Source organism: Myxocyprinus asiaticus, chromosome 16 (genome assembly GCF_019703515.2).
Source record: "Myxocyprinus asiaticus isolate MX2 ecotype Aquarium Trade chromosome 16, UBuf_Myxa_2, whole genome shotgun sequence".
Lineage (NCBI taxonomy): Eukaryota > Metazoa > Chordata > Actinopteri > Cypriniformes > Catostomidae > Myxocyprinus > Myxocyprinus asiaticus.
In genome coordinates, this window is record NC_059359.1 from 30,450,027 (window position 1) to 30,470,703 (window position 20,677).

Here is a 20,677-nt window from a genome sequence, read left to right on the forward strand (position 1 = left end):
TTTCAATTCAGATTTAGTTAAAAAGTTCAAGTGATTCCTCTGATTGCTTTATTTTAGATTGAAGAGTAATTTCAATACTAGAATAACTGTAATGAAGAGGCAGATCATAATGTAGATTGTTATAAATGATTAATTTAAAACTCAAGAGTTGTCGTATACAAAAATCTCAATACAGCAGGAGTTTTTACATTACTATGGTGTTTAAGATTCATGCTGATTTCTATTTGAATTAAGATAATCTCATGGGTTTAACATTGTACATGATGTTTGCTAAAGAAGTATTGCATTAAACCTTGGTTAACCTGGTTGACTGTACAACCTTTCCTAGCCAAATTTGTGAACATTTGTGACCACTTAATTTAGTCTGAACTGTAATTAACCCTTCTATTTCTCATGCAGAGATTTTATTAGATTAGACGAGTAGACCACAGTCAAATGAACCAATGGATGTGTAGTTCAGTCTTGCATTTAAAGGGGCATTCATTAGTTCTCTAGCTATCATTAGCATTGCTCTTCATGTACTTTAAGTACTGATATTACAGTAGTGTTAGACGCTATACTGCCATCTTTCGACGTGGATCAGCATGATCGTCTCTGCTGCCCCGTCAACTTTGACTGAATATAGTTTGCATTTGGAAAATGTTGCCATTTGAGGTAATTTCTAAAGTTATTTATTAGTACTATAATATAATTGCTTTGCCTAAGAACAAATGGCACAAATCAAGTGAACATGCTTCTGCTGTTAAGGATAGGTTATTATTGTCCCTCATATCTATAATCTTTGGAGACTGTCTACGTTTCACATTATTTCTAAAGACAGTTATTGCCTTTATTAGAGAACTGCTTAGCGTAAAATAAACCTCAATTATCTAATGATACACAATGTTATGGTAAAGGAAAGATTAGAATTGTTTTTGATGATCAAATTTAGCATGTCCATGAATGCTGTATTTGAAGAACTCATTTTATTTCCAAGCAACCAATGTCAAATGTTTACAAAAAATCCACAACAATCACTGTGCCAAGCTACTTGGCACTAAACTAATGAAGATGTAGATGCCTTACCGTTGCCGTTTTTTTGCCTTTGACGGCCTTTCTGTCTTCTTGCTTGATGCAAGTTGCTTCAGACCTTTTTTTGCTTCTTCGGCAGTACAGCTACTGGATCTCCCATTGTCTCCGCTGCTAAAGCACGATAAATAAGTATGTTCCATTGTGTTCTGTCACCATGACAAATACCTTGTGTGTGTAAGCATACTTGGCAATAAAGCTCATTCTGATTCTTTTCACTCTTCATGTCACCAAACAACAATGTTCTAAGCATAACCAATAGTATCTATCTACACAGGTGTCAGCCAATTAACATGAGGATTCTCTTCTTCGACGTTTAGTGAAACATCACGGGTCATGTGATTTCAACATGATGAAACACTATGGCTGTGTCTCGTTTGGAAGGCTGCATGCTAGGTAGGACACGTCCTTTGAAGGCTGCAGTATACAGAGTGTCCTCCTTTAAACAAATCTTGTTTAAACGAGATGGCCTTCGTAGGACAAACTGAAACGGAACGTAACACGGTTGCTATGACAGCACGCCACTCTTTAACAAGCGGGAGCGCTTTGAGTGAGAAGGGAACAAAGTCCCTCTGGAAGGGATTGTATGAGGTTCATTTTAGGAGAGTTATAATGATGTCAAGAGAAAAGAAAATAGATTTTACAGGTGTACTTTTAGTATAATACTTTATTTCAATTATATATTAATATACTTATACATAGTATATACTCTGCACCCATCTACTGAGGTACTTCAACTTGGGAATTAACATTCCTTGCTTTTGAACATCATATTTATGGGCATTTTTTTTAGATATTTTTGTTGAAATACAGAATTGTGGGTTATGAGTGCCCACGAAGGATACACCTTATGTGACCTCCGGAGGACGCATCCTTCCAAACGAGACACAGCCATTGAAGGGGGTGACATTACCACGTAGAATAAAACACTTTTTATAGAAAACTATTATGAGTACAGTCTTCATGTCATGTGAGTGTACACCATTCGGATCAAACTTCACAAAAACACAATTTATTTGTTAATGTGAAAAACATTTTAAATTGGTTCCAAACTACTGAATGCACTTTTAAGACTGCAAGGGTTAAAGGAATAGTTCACCCAAAAATGAAAATTCTCTCATTATTCACGTACCCTGGTGCCATCCCAGATGTATATGTCTGTCTTTCTTCAGCAGAACACAAATGAAGATTTTTAGAAGAAGATAGAGCTCTGTCTGGTCCTTAAAATGCAAGTACATGGGTGCCAGCACTTTCAGAATCATGTGAATGCGGCTTCACAATTGCTTTAGCAAAGTGGATAGCCACAGCCTGCCAGTCAATTGATATTGTGGAGGATGAGGGTTTAAGAGATTTACAGTGCATCCGGAAAGTATTCACAGCGCTTCACTTTTTCCACATTTTGTTATATTACAGCCTTATTCCAAAATGGATTAAATTCATTATTTTCCTCAAAATTCTACAAACAATACCCCATAATGACAACATGAAAGAAGTTTGTTTGAAATCTTTGCAAATGTATAAAAATAAAAAAACGAAAAAAAAAATCACATGTACATAAGTATTCACAGCCTTTGCTCAATACTTTGTTGAAGCACCTTTGGCACCAATTACAGCCTCAAATCTTTTTGAGTATGATGCTACAAGCTTGGCACACCTATTTTTGGGCAGTTTCTCCCATTCTTCTTTGCAGGACCTCTCAAGCTCCATCAGGTTGGATGGAGAGCGTTAGTGCACAGCCATTTTCAGATCTCTCCAGAGATGTTCAATCGGGTTCAAGTCTGGGCTCTGGCTGGGCCACTCAAGGACATTCACAGAGTTGTCCCGTAGCCACTCCTTTGTTATCTTGGCTGTGTGCTTAGGGTCATTGTCCTGTTGGAAGATGAACCTTCACCCCAGTCTGAGGTCCAGAGTGCTCTGGAGCAGGTTTTCATCAAGGATGTCTCTGTACATTGCTGAATTCATCTTTCTCTCAATCCTGACTAGTCTCCCAGTTCCTGCCGCTGAAAAACATCCCCACAGCATGATGCTGCCACCACCATGCTTCACTGTAGGGATGGTATTGGCCAGGTGATGAGCAGTGCCTGGTTTCCTCCAGACAGGATGCTTGCCATTCAGGCCAAAGTGTTCAATCTTTGTTTCTCATGGTCTGAGAGTCCTTCAGGTGTCTTTTGGCAAACTCCAGGCAGGCTGTCATGTGCCTTTTACTGAGGATTGGCTTCCGTCTGGCCACTTTACCATACAGGCTTGATTGGTGGAGTGCTGCAGAGATGGTTGTTCTTCTGGAAGTTTCTCCTCTCTCCACAGAGAAATGCTGGAGCTCTGTCAGAGTGACCATCGGGTTCTTGGCCACCTCCCTGACTAAGGCCCTTCTCCCCCGATCGCTCAGTTTGCCCAGGCGGCCAGCCCTAGGAAGAGTCCTGGTGGTTCCATACTTCTTCCATTTATGGATGATGGAGGCCACTGTGCTCATTGGGACCTTCAATGCTGCAGAAATTTTTCTGTACCCTTCCCCAGATCTGTGCCTCGATACAATCCTGTCTCGGAGGTGTACAGACAATTCCTTGGACTTCATGGCTTGGTTTGTGCTCTGACATGCACTGTTAACTGTGGGACCTTATATAGACAGGTGTGTGCCTTTTCAAATCATGTCCAATCAACTGAATTTACCACAGGTGGACTCCAATCAAGTTGTAGAAACATCTCAAGGATGATTAGTGGAAACAGGATGCACCTGAGCTCAATTTTGAGTGTCATGGTAAAGGCTGTGAATACTTATGTACATGTGATTTTTTTTCATTTTTTATTTTTAATAAATTTGCAAAGATTTCAAGCAAACTTCTTTCACATTGTCATTATGGGGAATTGTTTGTAGAATTTTGAGGAAAATAATGAATTTAATCAATTTTGGAATAATGCTGTAACATAACAAAATGTGGAAAAAGTGAAGCACTGTGAATACTTTCCGAATGCACTGTGTATATATATATATATATATATATATATATATATATATATATATATATATATATATAGAGTAGTACTTAAATAGACTTATTTCTTTGCTTTTACAGTATATAAGAATTTTTCTTTTAATTTATATAAATCCAACGTTTTCCATGATTACCTTTATCACAAATAATAGTCTATTCTGTTATAATTTTCTGAAAAAGTACCATAGTATTACAGTGATTTTTAGACATGATCTGTGGTAATGGCATTATGTTTATACAATGACATATGGTATTTTACGTATTTTAAGTACCTCGGAGTACCGTGAACTCTATGAACTCATCACCCTCTTTATAGAACTGAGCTTGCGCCCCTGCTGCCCCCTTCTGTGTATGCCACTGTTTTCAAATCTCCGATTAATCATGATTAACTATGAAAAATCAAGCAACAATCACAATAAATATTTTTATTGATTGACAGCACTAGAATAACGTAATGGGACACCACAGTGTACCGTATTCGTGGAAAGTGCTTACGTTTTTCCTTTTCTGCACGTGACTGGAGCTTACAGTTGAGTCCTCTCCACCTGTGGCTGAGTGGAAGAGTGCAGCCATGTAGTTGCCAAGACTGCACACTGTCTGGGTTGAGGAATTTTTTTGGATAGCCAGTAAAGAGGGCTTCTGGGTTGAAGCCATCATCAGGCCAGTGTATTCCCAAGACTACCACGGGCACAATTTAGAGTTGTCAACAGAGTTTGAGACAGACATTGCTGGCCAAGCCAATGAACTGAAGAATTAAGTCCTTTTTTTCTGACTCATGAAATCATCTCTGATTTATAGACTAATGTGAAGGACTGCACTGAGGGATTAGACTGCTATATTGTGGACATTTTAGGAGACAGACTTTGAGTGCTCAGTCTAGACCATGGATGCGTGGCCATTCCAGCCTGCTTGCAATGTATATGTTGTAAACAAAGTGAGTCACAATGGTAATCCTCCACCCTGATACAGTGTAAAAGAACTGTTCTGTATTCATCCTTCATCAGCCAGTGATATGATTTCAGAATTGAGGCCAAGTAAGGTCTTTGTTTGTAAGAGCAATCTAAGGTCGCAGGAATTTCCCAACTCACTATACCAATAGATGTGATTGGGAGTGTTATAACAGTTGGAGAAGAAAACGCATTAGGTTATATATTTATTTTTCAAAGAAATAATGCTTATAAAGGAGACAGCACATAAGGTATGTATGACAAAGTATAATTTTCTTTTATTTGGCACAAAGACAAAAGTGCTTCATGACAATACTGCCTTAGTTTTGCAGTAATTTGAGTATCCAAACTTTTAATCTTTATTCCTCTGAATTAAAATGCCTCATCAATTATTCATAGTTAATTTTAACACAAAGTAACATTACTCATCATCATGTGTCGCAAGACCCTTTGGTATATGATTCAAAACATAATATTCTTATACAGTACTTTTGGCAAACATTAAAGGGATAGCCAAAAACGCCTCAGTCACCATTCATTTTTATTGTACTGGAACAAGATGCAAAGAAAGTGAATGATGACTGAGGCTGTGATTTTGCTTGCCATCTCCTTTTGTGTTCCATAGAAGAGAGAAAGACATACAGGTTTGTAACAATAAATGATGAAGGAATTTTTTTTTTTTTGGTTAACTATCCCTTTAAAGTTGCTGGGAAATGAAACCGGCTTCACTGGTAAATGAAGGCAGGGTATCCCTTGGGAATGGGAAATTGGAAATTAAGATGGCATTACTGGAAAGCTGTTTTGCAAAAATGCACTGGACATTGATGGATGACATTTGCATGAAATAATAACAATCACAAAAGGCATTTTGTGCCTCGGTTTTGTGCAGATGCTTTGGACTCGCTCTGTACAGAATATGCATAGCAATCTTATCTCTTATTTATCATATTCCAATGACACATGCATAGTTTGTGTGGGACTGTCAGTAATTTGACAGGACAATTCAAAACATTAAACTGAAACAGCAAATTATAATTTCAAATTACAAAACATTTTACCATAAACCAGGTAGAAAAGCTATAAACCATAGTGTTGTATAAATAAACAGGTCTTCTCTCCATCTAACACTTATAATAACACAGGTTCATTGCTCTTCTCATCCCAAGATTTGCCTTTTACTGTTGTCATCACAGAGGCAAATCCAGCTTCTTTATTTCACATTTTGGTCAGATAGAAAAGTCATTGTCCTAACAGTTAAATGCACAAATTTTGCATTTGCTCATACTTTACAATTAGTGAAAAATAGAGTATCTTTGGTGGATAAACTAAATTGAAGGCAATACAATACATTATGCAAATACAAAGTACAGCACAATAAAAATTCTCAGAAGTTCAGTTTTAGATTTAAATCTAAAAATGCATACATACAGAATATACTGTATATATGTATGTATAAATATATATACACATGTATACACACCGATCAGCCACAACATTAAAACCACCTGCCTAACACTGTGTAGCTCCCCCTCGTGCCGCCAAAACAGTGCCAACCCGCATCTCAGAATAGCATTCTGCCAGATGAGCTGGTTTGAGTATTTCTGTAACTGCTGATCTCCTGGCATTTTCACGCACAACAGTCTTTAGAGTTTACTCAGAATGGTGCCAAAAACAAAAAGCATCCAGTAAGGGGCAGTTCTGTGGGTGGAAATACCTTGTTGATGAGAGAGGTCAACAAAGACTGGCCAGACTGGTTCGAATTTACAAAGTCTACGGGAACTCAGATAACAGCTCTGTGCAATTGTGGTGAGAAGAATAGCAGCAATAGCGGGTTGGCACTGTTTTGGCGGCACGAGGGGGAGCTACACAATATTAGGCAGGTGGTTTTAATGTTGTGGCTGATCGGTGTGTATATACTGTATATATGTATAACAAACTGAATGTCAAAATCATAAATTACTTGGGAAAATTGGAAAAAAATCTGACTCTATCCCAGTCACTCACACAATACACTTAGCACAAAGTGGTTAGCACATAACCACTGAGGTATCTGAGTTCTATCAAGCATTGTGCATATTTAGAGTGAACGTGAAAGTGCAAAGAAGTTGTCATTTGGTGGTAGCATTCTAAAAGTGTCAAAGCTCACATCAAACGTTTGAACTTTATTCTAACGTTTCCTTTATCACTTCAAAGGAATATACTTAATATCAGTCGCAGCAGCAAAGATGTCTCCTTGAAGTGTTACTTCCTTTCACCTGTGGAAAGCCCGACTTTAGAAAGCAGACTGAGATTGTTTATAATGTAAACGTAGAAAAGGGGGAGGGGCAATGGGTTAAATACTATACATCAAGAACCATATCATACTGTTGCCCTTTCTTCCTCTTGCCACACTTCATTATAAGAACCACATACAAAGTCAAAAACACAACCCAATAGCTGGCATATGCAATTGCTCCAATGATTAAAACTATTTTTTCAGACTCTGGGAAGGGTTTTCGTGTTTCTTGGATTATTGTATAAATAAAGCCAAAAAAAAGGATTGTGAACCAGATTGAGATTGGAACAAACCCAATGAAATTTACCACAATGGTCTTCCGTCCAGACGTTCCCCATCCAGATTTGTTGATTGTGGCTATTGCAAACATCTTTGCCGGAAGCAGACTTGACATGTATAACACTGAGTAAAAGGACATGAAAACCATGACAATGTTTCCACGGAGGCAACTGGCAAAGGAGGACTTGATGAGCGCCACCACCTGGACGATCAGCAGAAACAGAAGAATATTCCAGATCCTGCCCTGGTAAAAGAGCTGGATCGCAGTGGCAATGAGAAAAAAGGGGAAGAAGCCTGTGATGACGGCTTCGTAGGTCATCCACAAGTGATGCTTGTGGAACCACAATGAGTTGTAAAGCCACTCCCTAAAATACGATTTACTCCAGCGGGTCTGCTGGTTGAGCCAGCGTAGGTAAGTGATAGGTGTCTCAGTCAAGCACTTAGAGCGAGCGGTATATTTTGTGGCATATCCCAGGCTCAGAACTCGGTTGGTCAGATGGCGGTCATCGCCGAAACTACAGTGGCTTCCCATGAATGTCTGATTGTACCAGTCTTCTAAGAACTCGTGAAGCAGGGAGTTCCTGTACATCCCCAAGGGCCCGCTGATACACTGAACACACCCAAAATATGACTGGCAAGCTCTTTCAATGTTGAACGCCATCCAGTACCTTACACTGCTGAGGAAGGAGACCCACGATTCATATTTGTTCAGAATCTAGAGGGAGAGATTTACATACAGAATTTAAAAATCAAAGGGTCTGTAGTTCAACATATGGTATACATATATGCATATCTTGGTCATATGCCACATTGATACATATATGGATATAGCACATAGAGTGTAGACAGAAGTTCTAAAGAACTGTGAGGACCTAGTCAAGATCTAAAGGTTCTTCGTACAGGAAGCACAGTAATGTGCATTTCTGTTGACATCTGAAAACCATATGGAAAAACTGGTGTGAAAATATTTAAGTAGATGTTAAACAACCTTATAGCTGACTTAATCAATTTACCTTCACTCCACCCCAAAAAAAAAAATGGTGGTCCTTTTGAGTACTTACTCCAAAAGGGCAGCACTTAATTAAGATGTTACAGTGATTTTCAAGTCATTGCAGCTGTACTGAAGGATTGTGTGACCCATGAACAGTACTTTTTTGTACTGTATTCCAACAGTTATCATTGCAATATCCTTTCAACTTGAGGGAAACATAATCGGATCCTGAATTTCTGATATTTACAGGATTTTCAGATATTCCCCTGCTGAATACAAAACATATATATATATATATTTGATTTTTTTTTCTCCCAATTTGGAATGGCCAATTCCCAATGTGCTTTTAAATCCTCATGGTCATGAAGTGATTCGCCTCAGTCTGGGTGGCAGAGGATGAATCCCAGTTGCCTCTGCATCTGAGATTGTCAACCCACACATCTTATCAAGTGGCTTGTTGAGCATGTTGCCTCAGAGACATAGCACATGTGGAGGCTTCACACCACCCACCGCGGCATCCACGCTCAACTCACCACACGCCCCCACCAAGAACGAACCACATTATAACGATCACGAGGAGGTTACCCCATGTGACTCTACCCTCCCTAGCAACCGGGCCAATTTGGTTGCTTAGGAGACCTGGCTGGAGTCACTCAGCACGCCCTGGGATTTGAACTAGCGAACTCCAGAGGTAGTAGCCAGCGTCTTTACCACTGAGCTACCCATGTTGGTCTTAGCTTGTTTAAGCTGGTTTCTCTGATCTCTAATCCTGGGCAGCATTGTATTAAGCTGGTTGGTCAGCCAGCTGGTCTCTCAGTCTGACCAGCTGACAAGTGCCTCACCGTGGCTAGGCTGGGTGACAGCTAACCACTTTAGGCTCGTTTAACCTCTTCAACTCTAGGACATTTATAGGCTGCCGCCTTGTATTTTTACACTCAAATTTAAAAGCTCACTATTTAAATGTACTTAATTTTTAGACTAATTGCTAAAAATTGTTTTAATATATAATATATATAATTGTTTTTTTTTTTTTTTTACCTAACATTGTAAGCATGTAATTCTGGTTCAGTTCACTCCACCCCCCTCCAAAAGTCTTATTTTATTCCACTAGATGGCAGCAAGTACTAGAAAAAAAATATGTTTTCCTCTATCACCTTCCGTCACAAAATGCAGATCTGAAATGTAGGTGTTGCTCTAACGCATTTTAGCCCTCTCAGATGCGCTCATGCATAGACATGCAGTCTAATTTTCAGTTCATGCACCAACCCCATTATTTCATCAAATATCTTGGCCTCTGAGTGGACTAGAAGCTCAATCTAGGTCTCATTAGAAAGCTGAGATCCTCCTCTTCACGATGATATATAACATCAATAGTTGACAAAATATATTTGTTTAGCATGCTTTTTTGCTGGACAGCATATTTTGTTCTGGACATCTAAGATATAACATTGGATTATTCACACAAGCAAGCTCACAAACAAGGTAAAAATGGCAAATGTTTTAGAAAACTGCCTAAAGTCAAAGCAGATATAATTTTTTTTTTAGCTATTTGGGGCTTACAAAGATACGATGGTATTTAATGTCTTACAGATATCATATTTCACTTTGTGATTCTTTTGAAAATCTTTTGAAATGTGGTATCAGGGCAACAAAATAAACTGAACAGTCACATTACTGAGAATGAGAGCTTTCATTTAATATATGATGTTTAATTAAGTGCTATTTGAAAAACTTTTATATTCATATTAATATTTCTACCACATGACTTCTAGGTGGCGGTGATTTGCGATGTGAATGTTTCAGGCTCTATTTTGTTATTTTATGTAACATGAATGCAGAATTGATGGTTATTTATGAAAAGTTCAGATTCTAAACTTTCAAACTTTCAGATTCACACCATATATGGCTTATAAAAATTATAAAGCTAATTTGTTTTGTGCGACATAGTGCAGAGTTGGACCTGCCGGTGGGTCTACAGAGTTGAAGAGGTTTTATGCTGTTCTCATATGGTTATTATATGTCATATGACTACTTGATAATGTTAGGGTAAAGAAAATGTAATGTATGGAAAATGGCAAAAAAATAAAAAATAAAATAAAATAAAATAAAAACATACCTGTACATCTCCACCTACTCCTCCGACCATGGGATCTTCCTCTAGAACCTTAACCATCTCCACTGAGGAGGCCGGATCCAACATGGTGTCTGAGTCACATACCTGCATACAATACACACAAGATAAACATTATGCATGCTGCTTAATATATACAGTGTATATATATATATATATATATATATATATATATATATATATATATATATATATATATATTTATATATTGTATAATGTTACTTCTTTTGAAATTAAGAAATTACTTAATGCAGCTATTTACATTCAAATAGTTACTGTTGTGTTGTTTTGTCCTTTGAAATACTGAACATGAAAATGTCTGCAGTGATGCATTTTATCTTCCAGTCATTGAAAGATGACTGTGAAAATTCTTTGAACAAATTGTTCTTAGAATAAAAAAAAATCTATCAGTGTCTTCATCTGAACCACATGTACTCAGGCATTACATTATTCAACAAGCTACAAGATGACTCAAATGATCATTGAAATTAAATGTGTTCCTTCAAAGAGATTTATCTTTGCAAAGACCATGATGTAAACATTTTTTCCCCAAATCAAATCCACAAAACCCAGATTGTCTTTGTTTGATCAGGTGGTCAAAATGAATCAAACATGCAGCTGAATTTGTTGGGAAAAGTACATTGATCCCCCCCGATGGCATATTATTCACTAAGCTTTGGCTTACAGGTTAAGTTTTAGAGCCAGTAATTTAGACTCATCAAACATGAGTTAATTATGTTTAGTGATTGGTAGAGATTTTGTCAAGTGTTCAAACACTGAGAATTAAATAAAAATGATTCACTGATAACACAATACACCATTTTATTTGGCATACACAAAATAAATTAGGCAAATTAGGTAATATTGCAAATTGGTTCACAAAATTTTTGCTGAACACAGATTTTTTGGTGCAATTCTTGATCTTGTGAGTTGGTTCGGAGTGCTAGGTTGAAGAGGATACAAAGGACCACAGTGATCTATCATACTTTGCTGAGCATCACTCCACCACTGTGATCCAAACATCTGAATCAGCTCTTTAAAATGCTGAAAGTGTACTAGTCAAGTGTTTCTTTATATATACCTGGTTATAACTCTCTACTCCATCATTTAATAAACTGCTGCTGCCATGATCAATAAAAATGTACACGAACATCTCTTAAATAAAATTCAATTTACTGCCTGCTTAGAGTGGATGGTAGTAGTGCAGCATTAAATGCATCAGGCAAATAGTGATAACTTTTGTACATAAGGCTTCATCTATAAAAAGGATCTATAGAAAGGAGACGTTTTTATCCTGAAGAGAATGACAATGACCTAATTTAAATATGACACGGAGCTCTTTCTGAGCATTCAGCACCTGTTTAAATTGGATTGTAGGTGGTTAGTGAACAATTATTTCTCGCTGAAATACCGAGTGCAAAAATGGTGTAACTGTTTAGTGAGTTGGCGAAACTTTTGTGTAGCTTTAAGCAAGTGAACGTTGCCAAGAATTTATCTAACTGAGAAAGTCATTTTAGGTTAAAGGTGCTGTAAGCGATTTTTTTCATGGAAAGGTATGCAAAAAAAATGTCCTACTCCCTGAAAGATATTAATGAAATACGTGTCGTAAGATATCTCACCAGTCTCTGTGACAGCTCTAGACTCTGTAAACATCAAATGTCAATCATTTTGCACATTTTCATAGTATTGTAGTTGCAGCTAATTATTGAGACTTACTGCCATTTTTAAGCCATGTTGCTTATAACGGTTTTCTGTTGAGGGCGCTATTTTGTTGCTGTTGTTTTAAACAACTGTTCTGCATGATGTCTCAATAAAGCTAATTTGTTATCTTTGGAGTGCAGGGTTTTGGAAAGAGGGGGCGTGGCTAATTCAACGGCTCAGTCTCGTGGAAGTAGAAGCACTGAAATTGCTTACAGCACCTTTAATGCCACTCTGCTTTTACAACTAAACCCCACAGTAAGAATAACCAAGCCTGGCAGCCAGATCAGTGATAAGTTAAACACAATTAGGGCTCTACACTCAGAGCAAAGGTCAGGGATCTCTTTGGAACCAGGTGGCCTGTGGATAAAATAACATCATCAGCACAGTCTGCAAGGGCATCTTACATGATTTCCAGTGATTGAAAGCTAAGCGTTTACCTTTTCTCATTCATTAGTTTTCTTTAGGCATCAAGCTTGGCTTGAATCTTTCCTAAGTCATAATTCCACTGCACAAATCGGATGTTTGAATTACTGAAGAGGGTCTCCAAAAATAAATTTTATCTCTACAGTCTTGCTGATAAATCACCAGGCAGACACTGTATCACAAATAGCTAAACGCATATCTTAAAGCTAGATGCAGTGCTACGAATAGAAAAGACTGCAGGTGTCTCAAAATAAAAAAAAGTTGAAAAAAGACGAGACATGGCACAATGGTTAAAACATCTGTCTAGTGCATGTTTACATAGAAAACATAAAAGAGTGCAGCGCAAACAGCGCAGTATTGTGGTATTGTGGTGTGATTTGTTTATACTGTAAAGGCACTATAAAATTCACTTAAATCATTAGTCTCCTTAGTTGAAGCTCATAAAATTCAGTATGTATACAGTATATACATGTTTAGAATAGATGTAAATCTCCACAGAGCAGGGCCTTAGCTAATTCACTTATATATGCCACATGAAGTTTTATGTGAAACATTCCCTTGGGCTTCATAACTGATAAAGGTCATGAGCTAACCGTAATGTGCTGTAGTCTAAGATGGCATGGAAAATACAAGTTATCTCTCTGGAAGTGCCAAAAATAGCCCTAGGATATGTGAATGATTTCCCACAGCAGTCCTTCAATGAACAGCATCAGTGTTAAACAGGAATTTACTTTCCTCACCCTCAGTGCACTGCATGCTCCAGTCTAACATCCACTTAAGGAGTCACAAAAGCGTCTTTGTACAGATTGCCCGTGTTGCCCCCATGTATTTGGCTAGGCAGGGCTGTACTGCCCGAGATAGAAAGAGAACGTGAGAGAGAGAGACTCACCTGTACGTAGTCAGTACTTCTTCCCAGGGCTTTGAAGGCAGTGTACATGACCTCTCTCTTCCCGCCCCACTTCTGCATGATGCACACACACTTATTATTGAGTACCAGGCGAGAAACGTGCTGCAGACTCTCAGCATATGATTCCTCGCTTTCCTCCGGCCCTCGATGGTGGTAGTTGCTTTTCCACACATATGTGGCTGCCTTATCCCGGCCCAGGATGTCCTGAAAAATCTCCATCATGTAGTTGTCTTCATCATTATTGCCATCGATAACCATGATGACCTTTATCCCAGGGTAGGTGAGCCTCTTCACAGATGTTAAACACTTTTTCAGGTAGTTTGGATCCTCTTGATAGGCAGCGATGCAAAGGGCCAGTGATTTGTTGAGTTTGATAGGGGTTTCCAGGGAACGTTTCATGTTTCTGTGTTCCAACAGAGCAAACAAACTCTGGATGATGAGGTGAACAACTAGAATTGCCCCATAAAGACCAAAGGACAAGTAGTTGCCCGCAGTTGTTATGAGCTTGTACCCCATGATGTAGGCAGTAGAGATTCCCACAAGCAGCGAAATGCCAAACAATGTTGTGCCAACAATCCTTAGATAGGTGACTGCTTTATCACATCTCATCTAAAAATAACAAGATATTGAGAGGTGAATATCATGATTTGCACTTATTGTACAAAATACAGTGGATTCAGAAGTATTTGGACACTTACAAAGCCACACTTAAAAACGTATGAATTGCATTGTAATAGAAACGAAATATCAAACCATGGGGCATTTGAAAAAAAAAAAAAGCTTTACTCACAACAAAGTCAGTTTCTCTCAAGTTCACACAGGTGTAGTTCATCATATTTACTATGAACATGTTCCGCTAACATTTGACAACCAGAAAGTGTCCCAACAAAAAACCTTTTGTAAACCCAACAAATTTCATTTTGTGACAAAAGTGTGCTTGTGCTAGCTTTCTTTAACAAAATGACACTTGCTTTGATATTTTGTTATCTAATACAATAAAATTCTTACATTTTTAAGTGTGGTTTAAGTATCCAAATACTACAGAGTATATAGAGAAGAACAACTACACAGACAGCACATACAGAATAAATGAAATGGAAGTGGACGTGAAGACATAACAGTGGGGATAACAGATTTTTACTTGTCACAAATTTAGTACTGGATGCAAGCATTAAATGCATGCATATGTTCTCGTTGCATAAGCAGCAGTATATTTCAGACAGAGTCGTATTTCATTCCTTTTCCTCCTGTCCTGAATATCTGAGCGGTCTCTGTGACCATTTGTTCCAAGTTTCCTAACTAATGCAGTTCCCCATCTGCTTGGCAGACATGAGTATGCAGCACCACCCTCTGATATCATCTGTTTATATCTCCGTGGGAACACATGAACAGTGAAATTTAGATTTCAGAGGGCTATACTAAAGACCCTCTGTCTTATTACTGCTAAAGGTGACCATCGTTTTAAAGGGATAGTTCACAGAAAAATAAAAAAATGTATTATCATTTAATCACCCTCATGTTGTTCCATACCACTTTGACTTTGTTTCTTCAGTGGAACACAAAAGCAAATGTTAGGCAGGATGTTCAGTCTCAACCTCCATTCATATACATTTTACATTTAGTCATTTACCAGATGGTTTTATCCAAATAGACTCAAAAATGAGGAATAGAACAAGCAATTTGTCATAAAAAAGTCAACAATATCTGCAGTTGCACTTTCAATGTACAGAAAAAAAAGATGCAATGAAAGTGAATGATGATTGAGACTGAACATTCTGCCTAACATCTCCTGGAAGTGTGACAAAATGAGGGGGTTTGGAACAACATGAGGGTGAGTAAATGATGACAGAGCTTTCATTTTTGGGTGAACTAACACTTTAATGACTGCATTTTGGTTTATCGACTCTCAACACTGAAATCCCTTTTCTTTTTTTATCACTCACAGGCTGATTTTCATTCTGTCCCCTCTATTAGGTTATGAAGTGGTTTTGGCCTTGCTGTAAATGGCCAGGAGGGTGGCTGATTTGATAGACTCCAGCACAGCGCAAGTCTAACTGGCACGTGTCACAGCCTTTAACGTCATCCTGCACATAACAAGGCCCTTGACACAGGCCCTCAGGACTCTCCAAACCCCACCTCATCCACATAGACACGTGCAGCCCATTGGATTAAGTAGAGCATGAGGTGTTCATGTCTGAAACGCCTGTACTGCTCTTGGGGTATCCCAACCCTGCTTTCAAATCACACTTTAAACTCTAGATGAACCCAAATGGCTCGTTTAAAAGTTCTAAGACTGCTGACATGACAAATGTAACCATCACCTTAAAGGACACAGAGACTTATCATGGTCGTGCATGAAATCTGAATTGTTGCTGTCTTTGTGAATTATGTCATTTCTTGTGTTTACGCAAACTTTGTCTCCAAGGATGAAGGTTTAACGTGCAGATTGACTTGTCTTGTTGTGAATGGGGGTGTGCTCCCTGTTAGATAAGCCCTAGATGAGATGGTGTGTGTGTGTGTGTGTGTGTGTGTGTGTGTGTGTCAGGTTTTACAACACTTTAGGGACCAAATGTCCCCACATGGATAGTACAACATAATATCACCTACATGGGCTAGCCAATGGGAAAATTATGAGAATTGCTTAATAAACACTTAAATAATGTCTCAAAGGTTTAGATTACACAGAATTGAAAATTCTGTCATCATTAACTCCAAATTACTTTATTTTGTCCATGGAACACAAAAGGTGATGTTAGGCAGAATGTATAGTCTCAGTGACCATTCATTCTCATTGTATGGAAAAAATAAAAAAGATGCAATAAAAGTGAATGGGGACCAAGGCAAATATTCAGCCTAACATCTAATTTTGTATTCCACAGAAGAAAGTCAAACGGGTATGAAAAATATGAGGGTGAGTAAATGATGACAGAATTTAAATTTTTTGGGTGAACTATCCCTTTAATGAATATGTAAAAAAATTCTAAAAGGTCAGTGAAAGGGCAAAAAAACAAAAGAAGTCATTGGAAATTCCCCACTATTATAGAATAATAAATGTGTGTGTGTCTGTGTGTTAAACATCTGACATCACTGGGTTCAATGTATATCAAACACATTCAACCCTTTATAAATCCATTTTGTCTAAGCGACTGAAATATGGTCATTTGTCTTACAGTATGTGTCATTGTAAAGTCTGCAGAATAACAATAGTTTTTGCATTACTAGTTGTTTGTGAGTAAATGTGTATAGTATATATGATCTGTGCAGATCTGCCTATAATCCATCAGGGCAGGGAGGAGTTACAGAACAGGGAGTATCACTGAAGAACTGAATCAGCCTCAGAGGGGAAAACTCTAGCTTTGAAGGTAGATGAAATATTACAATGCAGCAATAGTAAATTTGCAATAGTCGAAAAGGACCTATGCATTAAAGCCCACTGAACACCACCACAAAGAGAGTTGATGTTTGTTTTAGATAAAGTAAGGACCTGTTCTTTTCAATCATTCCGTGAATGGTCGGTGGGAAGGAAAGAGGTTTGGACAGTAGGTTTACATTTTAAAGGCCACTGTTGGCCATCTCTAAATATTCATTTAGAGAGGATTTTGACACTATACTTCAACCTGGGGTTGGAAGATCATGTAAGTTTACTGCTGACATGCTCATCATTATCTTCAGATTTGGAGGAGCTTTCTTTAGACAAAGCTTAATTTGAAACACAATAAGTCATGAATGACCCACTAGACAGTCGTTATGTGGCAGGACATCCATGGCTCATAGCTTAACTCTCCTTTTGGGGGTTAGGAAAGTAGGGAGTAATCCTTGGAGTAGCACATGAATACGTACAGCAACAGAGGATCCTTTCACAGTAAATAAGTAAAATAAGCAAAGTCTGGTCATCTGTTGCTCCTGCATTCATGACACTGAGACAATAGAGACATTGTCTTGTTGCTTGTATTACCCTTCTAAGATACACCAGTGCATTTACAGGATTTGTAGGAAGCTTCTGCCTCTCCTTGGTGGGTGGTTCTGTTCTCCCAGCTGAGATGGTGGGGAATCTGGGAACTTGGGGAACAGCCGCAGACACCTCCCAAATGAACTATCCAACCACAGGCACTGTGACACATCCATCACTCTGCAAAAGATCTGTGGTGTGGCCTTGACAAACATTATGGCCACCATGTTTGCTGCTGTTCAAGCTTCTGCCTGGATTAGTGCTGAACTCAACCCATGCTTCCTGCACAGTTTCCACCTTCCAGCACTCTTAAAACTTACTGTGAGAGCTAATAAGGAACATGTCTGGTATTGTTCCAAAACCAACCTACAGTCCCAAAAAGCCCTAGTTTTCCCAATGGTTGAGACTTTTTGAAAGGGAATGATGTGGCTGTGACTGCATTTTCACAAGTTGTTATAAGTGCCTTGAGGGTGAACTGCAGTTAGGTTATTGTGTAGACATTTGCCATTAGTGCATTGGCCTTTGCACATCTTCTAATAGTCTGTGCCAGACCCTGTGGTGAAAAGCTGGGCACATATCCTGGGAACATGGCCAAGGTCATAGCCTTCTGACCTCCTTTTCCAGCCCGAATTTCAATGTCACAACCACACATGGTCAAACGCAGAGACTTTGGGTTCACGCTAACAAGTTTTCTTTTGAAAATGCATCTTTTTCTCAACATTTTGGCCTTCCGTCCACACTGAGATAGTGCATTTGAAAAGCGCTCTCTCAAGTAGATAAATTTGAAAATGCTGTCTTCATTTTGTAGTGTGGACAGGGGAAACTGAGATATCTGAAAACGATGATGTATTTGTTGTCATGTGACGCAATCATATGATCCATTCAACCCCAAAAAATCAAAATGGCGGCCAATGTTTTTGCAGTGTTGTTGTGCCTGTTATTCAATTTGATAGCATTGTTTAAAGATAAATGTTACTTTTTTACAACCGTAACATTGCATTCCTTCAAAGGCGACAAGAAGTTTAATCGGAATTACTGTCCGGCGACGGAACACGAGGACAATTGCGTTTCATGGAATGGGGGTTTAAGAGTTTTCTTACGTTTTATGGTGGATGAGCAACTTTTGGAAAATGCTTGAAAACAGCAGTGTGGACAGAGAGTGTTTCGAAAACAAAAACACAATTTTCAAATGTGTCTGGAATAATGTGGACATAGCCTTTGTTTTGCATTGGAGTTTTTATGGTTTACCAACATGCAGTATCTACAAAGTGCTTACGATGGGCAAACTTGTCATCAAATTATACAGAGATGACAATTTTAAAGTAATAATATATGGTTAGCAATTCACCAGTAGCCTATGATTACATTGACTATAACAATGAAATAGAGAGGGAATTAGGAGATAAGATGCTGAACAGCTTTGCCCAATAAAAATTAAACCTGTCTTTAAAAAAAAAAAAAAAATAGAACTAGAATCTAAAAAAGAAGTTTCTTTTAAGTTCTTGCAAACATGTAAGCCACAACTGCTCTTTTGTGTTACTAATGCTTATTACCGGCCCTGACGTAGTAAAAACGTATTTACCCATATTATTAAATTGCGTCACCATGACTACTTCTTTCTTTTTCTTTTTTTTTCTTTTTTTACAGCTATGCTGGATTGCGTTGCTATTGGTCAGAGGGGTCAGAGGCTGGTTAACAGAAATATAAATATAGACGCTCATCTAAATGTTTAATTTGAACTCTGTCAGGTTGAAGTATCGATGAAATCGTGAAACCAGGCAAAGAACAAATGATTTGCCGTACGGATGCTGTGGAGATCCATGGCTGTCAATTGAGAACATTAATAATATGCGTGATGAAACAATTGACAAATATAGTACCAAATTTCAATAAAGTATTCATCTTTGTTTATAATCCTACTATCTTTTGGAAATATTCTACTATTTGTACTCATCTCCTTCCCAACTGTGCTGTTGAGTCTTGTTACTCAGAAAGATGATAAAAATAAATAATAGGATACAACTTGCGGGGCCCTGAAAAAATGACACGTGTTTTTATATCACAAAACTTGATGGCTGAACTCCATTCATTCAAATTTGTCTGCACTTGGGTTGAAAAACAACAAAACAACAACAAAAATACATTACAGCATAATTTATGGAAAGATAACTTTAAATCTTATAGAATAAATTTGTCTCTGGAAGTCTGAAACAGCTATGCACTAAATTATGTATCATACCTTGGAGCAGCTATGTTGAGATGTCCCATTAATGAAACAAGGATGCTGTCCAACGAGGCTCTGCGCACAGCACCACAAACTGTACAAACTTTTCCATAAAAGTTTTTGGGGAAAAATTAGAGGGTACGCTCATGGATCATCAAAAACTCTTTGCTTTGAATTGCAAAGGTGTGCAATATCCACATTTCCAATTAAACGAATGTACAAATTCAAGTTTCTCGCTTCCTCCAATACATTGATTATAAATAGTTGGCATCAGTTTGATGTATTGAGGTTTGTTGGATCATCTTGGCTGTTAATATTGGCGATGTCAGCTCACAGAAGAAAAAAAAGGAATCCAACAGTAGTCAGTGTTGGTGACTGAAGATGTAGTTACCTCATTAAAGTTTTTTTCCCCAAGCTTACAGGTTTGAGTAGTGAACTGTCCTTTTCTGCGTCTAAATTCTTCCAGATGCTAAAAGTGCATGCTTCCTGTGAGCAATACATGTGTAAGACTCTTTTAACCGGGCAGGCTTTTGGAGTTGTTTTAATAAGGGGGTTGGTTCGGGGGTGAGGAGGAGCGAACATCTTTAAGAAAAAAACTTCTACCCATTGAAACTTCCGAAATGGGGGTGGGTGAGTTTATCAAGCAATTAGTCAGACATTCGTAAGATGAAGAAAGCTTAAAATGTTTTAAAAAAGTGACTGTTGTAATAATAATAACAACGTATATAAAATAGTCTGAATTGAAGAAAAGAAAAGAAAACTACATAAACTATGAAACAGAGAAAAGAAGAA

The 20,677-nt window shown here is 38.0% G+C and overlaps 1 protein-coding gene across 1 annotated transcript; it reads right to left on the reverse strand.

Moving 5' to 3' along the window:
* Positions 1-5,259: 5,259 nt before the first annotated feature.
* has2 (hyaluronan synthase 2) lies at positions 5,260-20,368 on the reverse strand. The gene is made up of 4 exons (XM_051721057.1): positions 19,901-20,368; positions 13,695-14,321; positions 10,667-10,768; positions 5,260-8,274 (listed from the first exon to the last, which is right to left on the reverse strand). The coding sequence occupies exons 2-4, from the start codon at positions 14,319-14,321 to the stop codon at positions 7,345-7,347; spliced, it is 1,659 nt and encodes a 552-aa protein (XP_051577017.1). The 5' UTR covers positions 19,901-20,368; the 3' UTR covers positions 5,260-7,344.
* Between the last annotated feature and the right edge of the window lie 309 nt (positions 20,369-20,677).